Source organism: Sorex araneus, chromosome 1 (assembly GCF_027595985.1).
Source record: "Sorex araneus isolate mSorAra2 chromosome 1, mSorAra2.pri, whole genome shotgun sequence".
Classification (NCBI taxonomy): Eukaryota; Metazoa; Chordata; class Mammalia; order Eulipotyphla; family Soricidae; genus Sorex; species Sorex araneus.
The window spans coordinates 70,373,521-70,386,810 of NC_073302.1; the positions used below are offsets into that span (position 1 = coordinate 70,373,521).

The window sequence follows — 13,290 nt, forward strand, 5'->3', positions numbered from 1 at the left end:
CCTTTGAGTTACTCAACTGTTGAATTTCATGGTATGTTAATTATCTTTTTAAAATATTGTTTCCACTTTGTTTAAATATTAAATATAAAATATTTTTCCCACTTTAAATACCGAGAGCTGGAGCAATAGCACAGCAGGTAGGATGTTTGCCTTGCACTCGGCCAACCCTAGTTTAATTCCTCTGTCCCTCTCAGAGAGCCCGGCAAGCTACCGAGAGGATTCCGCCCCCACGGCAGAGCCTGGCAAGCTCCTCATAAGTATTCGATATGCCAAAAACAGTAACAAAAAATAAATAAAATAAAACCAAAACATGATTTTCCCATATGCTAAATTACACATATAATATGAAATAAAACTTACTTTCTGGAAAGAAAAAAAAAAACTATTTCTAAGATAGCAGATTAGCAACTGCAATCACACCCCAAGAGCCTCCAGCCTGACTGACCAGTTAATATTCTAGTTTTTCTGGAGTTTCAAACTCTACAATACTCACTTAGGAGTGCATTAGATTGGATGGGAATGTAACATAGAAGCCAACTAACAAAAACATTAACACAGAAGGCTTAACTTGCAACAAAAGCTTAGTAAACCCTCAGATAAGGACTTAATGGCCCCATGGTGAGATACAATGATTTTCACAAATTTTTGATCATTAACCTTTAGTGGTAACAGGCAACAAAAAATAAATTAGAGTGGGCCTGCTACAGAAGCAGGTTTGAGGGGTGGTTGGGAAAATGGAGACAATGGTGGAGGGATTGGTGTTGGAGTATTGAATGCTTATAACAAATCATGAACAACTTTAAGCCACGGTATTTAAAGCACTGTAGCACTGTCCTCCCGTTGTTCATCGATTTGCTCCAGAGGGTACCAGTAATGTTTCCATTGTGAGACTTGTTACTGTTTTTGGCATATCAAATACGGCACGGGTTGCTTGCCAGGCTCTGCCCCAGGCGAGATACTCTCGGTAGCTTGCTGGGCTCTCCGAGACGGGAGAATCGAACCCCGGGTCGGTGAGGAGCAAGGCAAACACCCTACCCACTGGGCTAATGCTCCAGCCCCATAGTTGTATTATTATTAAATGGTTTGGTTACCCAAAAAAAGTGATAATATGAGATTAACATCTGTTGAGGAAACAAATGTTTTTTTCTTTTGGTTTTTGGTCACACTTGGCAGTGCTCAGGGGACCACCTGGGGTGCCGGAGATATAAGCCAGGTCAGCAGCATGCAAGGCAAGCACCCCACCTCCTGGACTATCTCACTCCAGCTCCCTGAGGAAACAAAATTTTTTCAAAGTATTTCAGCATCTATTTATTATTTCATCATAATTCACTGTAAACCTAGATTAACATATAGATTTTCTGGCTTATAAACAGAATTTAAGAAAATATTGAGCAGGGGCCAGAATGGCTTTGCCCACAGTAGCATCTTGCCTTTTATTTAAAGTTATGGAAGCAAAAAGCAACCATGGAACATGCCACAGTGGGGACTAGGACACTGGCTTCTGTCCTTTAAGTTTTCTTCCTACCCCAGTGCTCTGTAGCAAGAGACTGGCCACCCCCCTGGAGAAGGTGATTGTACTGGTACCAGGGTTCCAATTCACTCAAATGCAAAAAGAAGAAGCGATGCTTGTTGAGCTAAATTACCTCTTTATTAGGAAAGCACCAACACCACAGTCTTGGAAATTACTGGAATTTTATTTGCCTCAGGCTTATGACTTGCAACCAAAGACATTGTGCAAAGAAAGCAAAGATTAAGTACACTTTTGGGGAGAAGGAGACGATACACATTGGTAACATAGGAGTTCAGGTTGACAAAAGAAGCCATCCAATACACTATATAGATTGCAATATTCAATAGCATTTTCAACAAAAGTTTTTAAAATCAAGAGCAAAAAAAAAAAGTAAGCAATGTTTACAGTAGACATAAATCTTATACAATTCAAAACGCAGTTTTTTTCAGATCATAGAGCATAAAATGGAAAAATGTATATGCAGGTGAAGTCTAACTACTGTACATTTATTTATCACCTATTAAAGTTGCTTATATGTACCACAGTGTAAAAAAAAACAATACCGAACAAATAAGAACCTTGAAAATTGCCTGATGAAAAATAAAATAACCAGTGGCTTTTAATGGCTTCTCCTGGTTATCAGTGCTACAAAAAGACAAAAATCTTCTCATTTGAACAAGTGATAAAACCAGGTACAATCAAATCATTACCAAATTAGACCCACCCATAGAAATATACTATCCACCCACATATTTTCCATCAAAAGCTTTTTTTAAATTTTCTTGTTTTAATCTTTGAATCTTTGAGGCCGATTTGGTCACAATATGTTACAAATGTTTGTGTGCATTTTTTTTACACCATGATATCATATGTTTGTCTAGCACTATTCTAAAGCTAGTTTATAGATGATGATGATATAAGAAACAACCCAGTGTCCCTATGACAAATGAACTCACTGGGTAAAAATGAGAGAGGGGAGGAAGTTCAGTTCTACCAAGGAAAACAGGTTCATACTGATCACTCATCATCAGTCCCGCTTGCTTCGGACTGTTCCTAAAGGTGAAAACAAAAGAAAACGGAATCAAGTTATATGCAAGGAAAAAAAACTGATAATAAACCATATAGAGGCAACATGAGAATAATATTTTGGAAGAAAACAGTTAGCTCCCCAAGCCTCTTCATTCTGTAAGAAGATGGAAGACATGAAAGAGACATCAAAAGTCTCTGGAACTCCCAAAGCAATCCCCACCCTCTAACCCTAGTGCTTTGCTCCCTTTCATTCTAGTATAAGAAATTTGTGGCTAATAGCTTCTATTTTTATCTTTCATCATTATCATCCCATTCACTGTACCTCGATTTTCTCGAGTGGTCTCAGTAACCTCTCCATTCGTCCCAGCCCTGAGATTTTAGAAGCCTCTCTTTACTCATCCTTCCCAACGGTGCTGGTGCCGCGTTGGAAGCTCTTTCAGGGTCAGGGGAGTGAGACCCATCATTGTTACTGGTTTTGGCATATGAATATGACACGGGGAGCTTGCCAGGATCTCCCAGGCAGGCAGGAAACTCTCGGTAGTTTGCCAGGTTCTCCGAGAGGGAGAACGAGGCTATAAGATGTGCAAGCTTCCGGGAGCTTGGTTTTAGTCTCTGGATGTTGGCTGTTTATGGGATTACACAGTGCCACGGGTAGTTTCTGGGTGTGACCGCCTAGCTACTGGAAAATTTACAAGAGAAAAAAGTACTATGCATCTCATCTCTACTTTCCAGGAAGTCTTCTAAAGAAAACAGTATTTTAAGTATATCTAAAAATACTTGTGTCAAGGGTTAGGGCTGGGTAGGCTGGGAAAAAGAATTCTACGTCTTTTTTTGTCAGACCCAAAGGGCAAATGTGTTGAAGAAAAAAGAGAAATCAAACTAGCTCACATAATTAAAGAGGAAAATCATCTTCCAGAAAGTCAGATGTGGGTGGCAGGGAACCAGGAGGCTTAGGGAAGGTGAGTGAGATAGAAGCCGCCTCAAAAGTGAAGGTGGGTGAGGCTTTTTTTTTTTTTTAACCTGGATGGATGCTCAGTCAGGGAAAGTGTGTTGGACTGAAATCAATGGATTTGGTTTCAGCCTCTGAAAATTGCTCTCATAATACACAGCAAAAATATACATGACTTAAGCACTGATTCTCAAATATGTGGAGAGACAGGCTCTCTCGTGCAATAAGCATTAATTATGGTGCCATATGGAAAGTACTTATTTCTGGGTGTGACTCAATAACAGCTCCCTGACCCTCTGCCCCCCACCTTCTTGCTTTTTCCTTTGTATGGCAACCTGTATAAGCCCCAAATTCTGACATCAGAACACTGGTTCTCATTTTTCCATCTAATCATTCTTTCATCTAATATAGTGCTACATATTAGGCTCTGTGCTGAGTATTAGGGATATCAAATATTAACTGGCCATGAAGAAAACGGTATTTGTAAGTAAGCAGTGGGAAGAACAGGGAAAAGGGAACTCGATTTAGTAGTTTTTCATTTTTAAAGACTATTTCTAAAAAGCAATAAACAAAACCCCAAATTCTTTGCTGTTATAAATCATGCAGCTCAGTTCACATCCCTCAATAATGAAATCTCATAAACCTTTACATTTTCATTTCTGGGTAATAAAGAGAGGAGGTTAGAAGGGGCATGGAACCCAGGAGGGAGCCAGAGAAGGGTCTCTGCTTCAGTCAAAACCAGCTCCACTTACATTTTCATCCTGCTCTTCATCACTGTCAAAATCGCTCACTACAGGTTTGGCTTTTCCTCGATTTGGCCTTTTCTTGCCTTTTCCTTTATCCCGACCTTTCTCCTCTTTCTTATTGAGCTTGATTTTAACCTTAACAGATTTTGCTACAACAAAAATAAAACAGCAATGAGAAATCACAGGGAAATCTTTTTCACGGACTGTGCAAAGACAGCTGACCTGCAGATGACAAACCAGATTCCCAAAACATTCTCTATTTATGCCTGTCATCCTGCCTACTCAGAACACCCCCCCCACACCTTTCACTTGCAAACATGTCTCAGTGGAAGATAAATTATAACATCAACATAAACAGGCAACAAAAAGGAATGAGATGACATAGAGGGCAGCTGGGAGGGGCCCTCTCTTGTTTCCTAGGGCCAGAGATCTTCCCAAAGAGAATAATGAAAGCTGCTTTTCCTATTCCAGAGAGGAGTGTTTAATAGAACTTTTACATAAAAAAAAAAATAGAAATAAGTGCAGAGGGCTTTTAAAAAAGACCAATAATTTTACTATGCAGATAATTCCAGTTGACTCAAACAGGAAATTCAAATAGCTGAATAATGTTTTTAATGGCATAGAAAGGCATAAAAGGGAAAAGAAAAAGAAAATGGAATGTGAAGTTTCTTCCTCCTGGTTTTTTCCACACTGGAGACGTCTGTATTCTCTCTCACACATGTATTCCTCTCTTTCTCTTGCCTTACTTCTAAGTAAATTTCTTTCAAAAACTATTTTGCTTTACTAGAAAGAAAAAGGGGAGAGAGGAAAAATATTTTTTCTTCTTATCAAATCTCTCTCCCTCTACTTTTATTTCTCTCCTGATTATTTCCAGAAAACAAACAACAAAATTCTCTATCTGAAAATATATCCAATCCCTGTATTTGGATCACATGAAATTCTCTCTGTATAATTCAATTTATGTCAAGACTATAAAGAGGGGCTGGAGCAATAGCACAGCGGGTAGGGCATTTGCCTTGCATGCGGCTGACCCGGGTTCGATTCCCAGCATCCCATATGGTCCCCTGATCACGACCAGGGGAAATTTCTGAGTGCAGAGCCAGGAGTGACCCCTGAGCATCACTGGGTGTGACCCAAAAAGCAAAAAAAAAAAAAAGACTATAAAGAACGAAAGTATATATTCAGACAAATCCAAGGTGGGTCTGTTGTACATCAGAAATATTTATATGTACATATCCATATTCAACAGTTTGCTTTGGGGTTATTTTTTTTTTTGGTTTTAGGCAATGTTAACATACCTTATTAGATACCTTATACCATAGACAAGTATCTCTGATGGACAAAAATTTTTAACAAAATAGAATTTTTCCTATTTTTAACACCCAGCAGTACTGAGGTGTTACTCCAAGTGAAGTGCTCTGTGCTTAAGGTACCTACACTCCTGGGAGGTGCCAGGGAGCAAACCCAGGTCAACTGCATGCAAGGCAAGCACCTTTCCTACTATATTCTCCTCCTTGGAGGATTAGGTTTGAATACTGGCATAGAACAACACTACAGGCAACCATAAACAAAGCTGGGAGGAGTCTGAGCACATAAGGTATGGCTCCAAACAAAATCAAACCTTCAAACCCCCAAACCCAAATATCCCAATCTGATACCATAGAACCATAAAGATTCCTAAGAGATTACTATGAACAATTTAATAACATCGTAGAAATGAATAAACTCCTAGAAAAATAACAAGACCGAACCATGAAGCAGAAAATATAAACTGATTACTAGTCTGAATCAGTAATCAGGTATGTCTCAACAAACAAACTCTAGAACCAGATGGTTTCACTGAAGAGCGCTATCATTTTTTTTAAATTTTTTGTAAAGCAAGATGATTTTCACTGAAACTTATTTAGAAGGATGTGAGGGGAGAGTGTGTTAAGAGAAAATACAGGCTCCTCCAGAGTGGAAATAGGCAAGCAAAGAAATAGAGACAAACAAGTGAGATGCATGTTCAAGGGAGAACACGGGTTTGAAGAGCAAGCCAAGTTCTAGCAAACATTTAAGGAAAAATTAATGAGTTCTTCACATGCAGTTCCCCCAAACATGGGAGCAGAAAATGCTTCCAATCTCATTTTACAAGGTCAGAATTATTCTAACACCCAAATCAAAGATGCAATAATAAGAGAATTACAGGCTAATATCTCTGATGAACACAGATAAAAAATCCTTAACAAAAGAGGGGATGGAGTGATATCATAAGGTCCCTGAGCATTGCCAAGAGCAATTCTTGAGGAGCTGAAGCAATAGTGTAGCAGGTACAGCGTTTGTCTTGCACGAGGCCAACCCAGGTTCAATTCCCAGCATCCCATATGGTACTCTGAGCACTACCAGGAGTAATTCCTGAGCACAGAGCCAGGAGTAACCCCTGTGCATTGCCAGTTGTGACCCAAAAATTTAAAAAAAAAAGAGTAATTCTTGAGTATAGAGTCAGGAGTAACTCACAAGCATCACCAGTTGTGGCCCAAAAACAAAAGAAAGAAAAAAATACATAGCATCCTTTTATGTTCTCAATAAACCAAACAAAGACCTTATAAAAGATACCAAATCACCTGGCTAAAAAACTGAGTTTCCTCTAAGATCATAAACAAGACAAAGATGCCTACCTTGGCACTTTTATTAATCAGACTATGCAAGTCCTCACCCAAAACTCGGGCACAGAAAAGAAAAGCATGCATTCAAATCGGAAAGAAAAATCATCACTATTTGTAGATTACATGATATTTAACACCCTAAAGACTCCACAAAAAAATTATTAGAATAAATAAGAATTCAGTTCACGGGGCTGAAGCAGCACAGCAGGTAAGGCTGCTTTCATGACACCAACACAGCTTCTGACCCCGGAATACCTGAGCACTGCCAGGAGTGACTCTTAGCACTGAGTATGGCCTCAAAATGAAACAAAAAAATAAATACATGAAAATAATTAATTTCTCTTAAATCGTAGGCCAACAAATCAATATGTAACATCACTTGCATTCTGACACACTAAAAGCTATAAGAAAAAGAAATTGAGAAAATAATTCCATTTACAACAGCATTAAAAGGAATAAAGGATTTAGGAATAAATGTAACCATGATGGTTTCACTGTACAGAAAGATTTGCACACTGAAAACAACAGAACACTGATGAAAGAAACTGAAGAAGACACAACAGAAGACACTTCATGCTCATGAACTGAAATTAATATTGCTAATTAATTAGCACAACAGGGGCCAGAAGGATGTACAGTGCCTAGGGCATTCGTCTTATATGTGGCTGACCTGTGTTTGATCCCCAGCACCACATACAGTCCTCCAAGCACTGACAGAAGTAATTTCTAAATATAGAGATAGGAATAACCCCTGAACATCACTAGGGTAACCCTGAAATAAATAAATATATATAATGTAATAATATAAAATATATATAAATATATATATATAAAGTGATGCTCAGGAAGCCCAGAAACCACCTCTGGTGATTCTCAGCCAACAGGGCTCATGGTTCAAGAATGGGGTGCTGTTCAAAGACCAGACTCAGCCACAGGTAAGACATGATGAGTCTTAACCTCAATTAGATTATCTCTCCAGACCCCCAAAATGTCTCCATAGCACAGAAAACCAACTACAACATGAAAAAGTGAGATAATCATACATCTGATCAGAAGTTTATTACAAAATATATTTAAAAAATCAACATAGCAAAAAAAAAAACCCAAATCAAATAATCTGACTGAAAATAAGTAGAGATGGGTGGGATATGGCTCCTGGGAAGAACACATGTGCGAGGTCTGGTGTTAAACTAGTGCCAGGGTTAGTGCCAGGGCACAGTGTGGACCCAAGCAGTCAGATGTGACCCACAAGCATACAATAATAACAATGGCAAGCAAGTTGGCAGAAAGTTTTTTTCTAAAGAGGGTATCATTTGGCCAGGAGATACATGAAAGTCTTAAAAAAAAAAAAACACCAAACAAAAAAATCAAACCCACAATGAGATACTACTTTATACTCGTTAGAATGGCTTATATCAAAAAGATATGAAATAGAGCTAACATATAATACAGGGGTGAAAGCACTTGCTTTGCATGTAGCCTATCCTAATTAGAATGTCCAACACCACATATGGTCCCTCCGGTACCTGCAGAAGTGATCCCTGAGCACAGAGGCAGGAATAAGCCCTGGGAAGTCATGTGTAGCCCACATCCTCCCCATATAGGCCCCAAATGTCAAAAAATAAAAAGTGTTGGTGAAAAGGTGGAGAAAAGAGAACACCTGTGTATCAATGGCATAAAAATTAGTAGTAAAAAATGGTAATAAATAGCACAGTAATTTACAAAAAAATTAAAAGAGAACTATTGTGTGACCCCTCAATTCCACTTACGGTACTTTATATTAACAAAAAGCAAAACCACACACAATGTTTTAATTTAAAAAGAAAAATACACTATGTTCATGTCAGTATTATTTATAAAAGCCAAGATGCAGAAACAATCAAAATGTCTATTTGGGGAAGAATAGATAAGGAAGCAGATGAGTGAATTATTTATCCACACAAAAGAAAAAACTCAACATCTACAGCAATATGGACAGATCTTGAGGGCATTTTGCTAGGTGAGTTTGACACAGAATACATGCACATACCATATGATCTCACATCTATGCTGAATCTTAAAAAGAACAATATGATCCCTTATCCCAGAGCCAGGAGTAAGCTCTGAGCACTGCCAAGTGTTAGCCCCAAAACAAAACAAAACAAAACAAAAAAAGCCCCAATAAATCAAGCTCAGATACAAAGAATAGAAAGGGAGAATGTTGGGTATAGTTGTGAGTGGGATAAAGAAAATGAAGGGGTATAAAGGTATAATAAAAGGTAAAAAAAATGCACTGTGACTATATTTAACAATACTATATTTATATTTAAAATGTGCTGAGGAATAAACTTTTTTTTTATTTTGGACCATACCACAGGTGTTTGGGGCTAAGGGCTGAAGCTTGGGGATCACTCCTGGTGATGCTCAGGGATCAAATCTAGGGCTCTGCCAAGTAAAGCATACATGCTGGCCCTCTGAGCTCTCGCCTTAGCCCAGAAAGACAGATCTTTAAAGTTGCCACCACAAGAAAAGCATGGCTGACTATGTGTTGTAATGGATGCAAACTAGACTTAGAGGTTATCATTTCACAATATATTGAAATATAAAATTGTGTTGGACACACCTAAAACTAATATTACAGGACAACTATAGTTTAATATGAAAAACAAAAGAATAGAGTCAGAGTTACAAAGTGAAAAAGAACATCAGGAAGGGAAAGCAGGCTATGGACACCTTGATTTGGGTTCAAAGAGATCCTTACAAACTATATGGGGTCTAAATTTGACTGTTCTAAGCCACTAAGTTTGTGATAATTTGTTTAAACTGTAATAAAAAGTAAAACGGCTCCTCTGCTCCTGAATGGCCATGATTCCAGAGCCACACAAACCAATTTCGGAACCCAGAGGTTTCTTGTAGAAATGTCTCTACACTGTGAACTAAGCTACGGCTTTGTGCCGCCCGGGAGGAGAAAGGTATTTATCCCTCAGCCTTTCCTTTCGGTGGCGGCAGCACGGCAACCACCATCTTTCAGAGCCCATTGGACAGAGGTAAGAGTTTTCAGAGGCGGAGTGCACAGGAAATCTTGGGATTGGGGGGGGCGTGGTACCAGTGCTGCTCCCTGTCCAGACGAGACCCCAAGCAGCCACCCACATGGCCTTTCAGGAGCCTCCTCCGCTCCTGAAAGGCCATGATCCCAGAGGCATACAAAACAATTTCAGAACCCAGCAGCTTCTGGAAGAAACCACTCTGGACTTAATTACTAAAATACCAGAAATCCAAAATCATATATTCTTCATTATCAGCAATAGAAAACAAATTATCAAATGATGCCTTTTCAGCAGGTCTGATTGTTGGGGGAAAATTCCAAATAATAATAGTGGGTTTTCTGTCCAAACATTAAATGTAATCAAAGTAAAGAGAGAGTAAAGTGAAAACCATCTGCCACACAGGCAGGGTGGGGGGTAGACGGGGGCTATACTAGGGTTCTTGGTGGTGGAACATGTGCACTGGTGAAGGGATGGGTGTTTGATCATTGTATGACTTAGACTTAAACCTGAAAGCTTTGTAACTGTTCTCACGGTGATTCAATAAAAAAAATTTTAAAAAAAGAAAAGACAAGAAATCTGCCAGGTCTCATAAGAGATTAAAGAGATGGGACAAGGGAGCAGCTATTTGAAAGCAGATGAGAAATAAGCTCAAAAGTAAGGAAACATCTCTGTTTATATTATACATATACATATACATATCTGAGGAGATAGTACAGTGTGTGTGTAGGGCACTTGCCTTGCATGCAGCCAACCTAGGTTCAATCCCTGGCATCTCATCTGGCCACTGGAGCATATACCAGGAATGATTCCTGAGCAGAGCCAGGAGTAAGCCCTGAGCATTGCCAGGTATCGCCCCTAAAACCCAAACCCAAACCAACAAATCAATCAACCAAAAAAGATATTTATAGACTTATTCATCAGTAAAGAGATATTAGAACTAGGGAATAATTGTAATGAGCAAATGAAATGGAAAGGTTTAAACTAGTAAAAAGGCAGACTCACTAAAAAAGGTCATTTTAAGTTGCAGAAACAGATCCCAATGTACACTGTTGGCAAAGATATAAACTATTCTATGTGACACTCTATGTCTCAGATGTTTGAAACAAATATTTGCAACTATTTACAGGTAAAAATGTTCAGAAATATTAAGGCAAGGTTGACCCATTCTGATATGCTCATTAATAAATGTTAATAAGAACAACAACAAAAAAAACCAATGCTTTGTGAAAATGAGCATAATCAATAGCAACTGTGCTATCCTTTTATAAACATAAAATCTGTAGAAAAAAATCTGGAAGGCAACTCCTCAAAATGTTAAGTGCACATTGGGTAATGGAATTATACAAATTTTCCTTTCTAAAGATATATTTTCCAAGCTGTCTGTACTAAGTATGCAATTAGAAGCATATCTAATAAAAAAAATTGAAGCAAATCTACACTGCTTTACATAGCAGACCATAAACTACTGAGATTTATTGCTTTTAGAAGAGGTATGGAGTGAAAGCACAATTAGGAAAGAAAGTTTAGATTTCTGAAGGCAGTCTGAGCCTTTAAAATATTATGGTAATTTACTAGGGCTTGGGAGTCTGGTAGAGGAGGGAGATACTTGCCTTTCTTGCAAAATTTAAGAGGGTATCCAAACTCAGAAATCAAGATAATTATCATTTCAATGCAGTATTTTAAAAACTCAAAATTGGGTTTTGAGTTTTTAAGTTTTGAGTTTTTAAGTTTTTAAGTTTTTTTAGTTTAATGGGACTACATTAAACTAAAGTTTTGAGTTTTTAAGTTTTTAAGTTTTTTTAGTGTAATGGGAGTACATTAAACTAAAAAGCTTCTGCACCACAAAAGATACAGTGACCAGAATACAAAGACAATCTACAGAATGGGAAAGGATATTCACCCAATACCCATCAGATAATAGGTTGATATCAAGGGTATATAAGGCACTGGTTGAACTCTACAAGAAGAAAACATCCAATCCCATCAGAAAATGGGTCGAAGAAATGAACAGAAACTTTACCAAGGAAGAGATATGAATGGCCAAAAGGCACATGAAAAAGTGCTCTACTTCACTAATCATCAGGGAGATGCAGATCAAAACAACCATGAGATACCACCTCACACCACAGAGATTGGCACACATCCAAAAGAACAAAAGCAACCGCTGTTGGAGAGGATGTGGGGAGAAAGGGACCCTTCTACAATGCTGGTGGGAATGCCGACTGGTTCAGCCCTTTTGGAAAACAATATGGACTGCTGGGAATATATCCCGGAGAAGCAAAAAAGTATAGTCGAAATGATATCTGCACTTATATGTTCATCGCAGCACTGTTTACAATAGCCAGGATCTGGAAAAATCCCAAGTGCCCTAGAATAGATGACTGGTTGAAGAAACTTTGGTAGACCTATACAATGGAATACTATGCAGCTGTTAGAAAAGATGAAGTCATGAACTTTGCATATAAGTGGATCAACATGGAAAGTATCATGTTAAGTGAAATGAGCCAGAAAGAGAGACAGACATTGAAAGATTGCACTCATCTGTGGAATATAAAATAAGAGAGTAGGAGACAAACACCCAAGAATAGTAGAAATAAGTACCAGACGGTTGACTCCATGGCTTGGAAGCTGGCCTCACATTCTGGGGAAAAGGCAGCTCAGATAAAGAAGGGAACACCAAGTAAAATGTGGTTGAAGGCCATGCAGGGGAAGGGTGATGCATGCTGAAAGGAGACTAGAGACTTAACCTGATGGCCACTCAACATCCCTATTGCAAACCACAACACCCAATTGGAGAGAGAGAACAAAAGGGAATACCCTGCCACAGAGGCAAGGTGAGATGGGGGGAGATGGGATTAGGGGGTGGGAGGGATGCTGGGTTTATTGGTGGTGGAGAATGGGCACTGATGAAGAGATGGGTTCTCAAACATTGTATGAGAGAAACACGAGCACGAAAATGTATAAATCTGTAACTGTACCCTCACGGTGATTCACTAATTTAAAAAAAAACTCAAAATTGGGGGGCAAAAGCAATACTACAGCAAATTGGGTGCTTGTCTTGCATATGGCTTACCCAGGTTTGATCCCCAGCATCCCATATAGTCCCCAGAGCACCACCATGAGTAATTCCTGGGTTCAGAACCAGGATTAAGACCTGAGCATCACCAGGTATGGCCACCAAACCAAAAAAAAAAGAAAAAAAGAAACAAAATCCCCTTAAAATTAATGCAAAAATATCCATGATGAAAACGGGGGTTCCTTTAGCTGTGCTTGTTAGTTGGAACAATTTAATACTCATGCCTGGTCCTGTCTGAGTGCAGCAATGCTGGAGGACACTGGAGCAACTCCAGCGATGCTGGAGGTATGAAAGGGGGAGCAATAGAGT

At 38.8% G+C, this 13,290-nt stretch overlaps 1 protein-coding gene across 7 annotated transcripts in view; it reads right to left on the reverse strand.

Annotated features, from left to right (window-relative positions):
* Positions 1-1,673: 1,673 nt before the first annotated feature.
* SMARCA2 (SWI/SNF related, matrix associated, actin dependent regulator of chromatin, subfamily a, member 2) overlaps positions 1,674-13,290 on the reverse strand; it is a 204,379-nt gene continuing 192,762 nt past the window's right edge. For 6 of the 7 annotated variants that reach the window (XM_055124192.1, XM_055124193.1, XM_055124194.1 and 3 more), the window contains 2 exons: positions 4,241-4,383; positions 1,674-2,563 (listed from right to left, as the gene is read on the reverse strand). In XM_055124192.1, coding sequence (XP_054980167.1) covers positions 2,528-2,563; positions 4,241-4,383 — 179 coding nt within the window. In that variant the 3' untranslated portion in view covers positions 1,674-2,527. The remainder of the gene's footprint in view (positions 2,564-4,240; positions 4,384-13,290) is intronic. The other variant, XM_055124197.1, reaches the window with a different exon arrangement.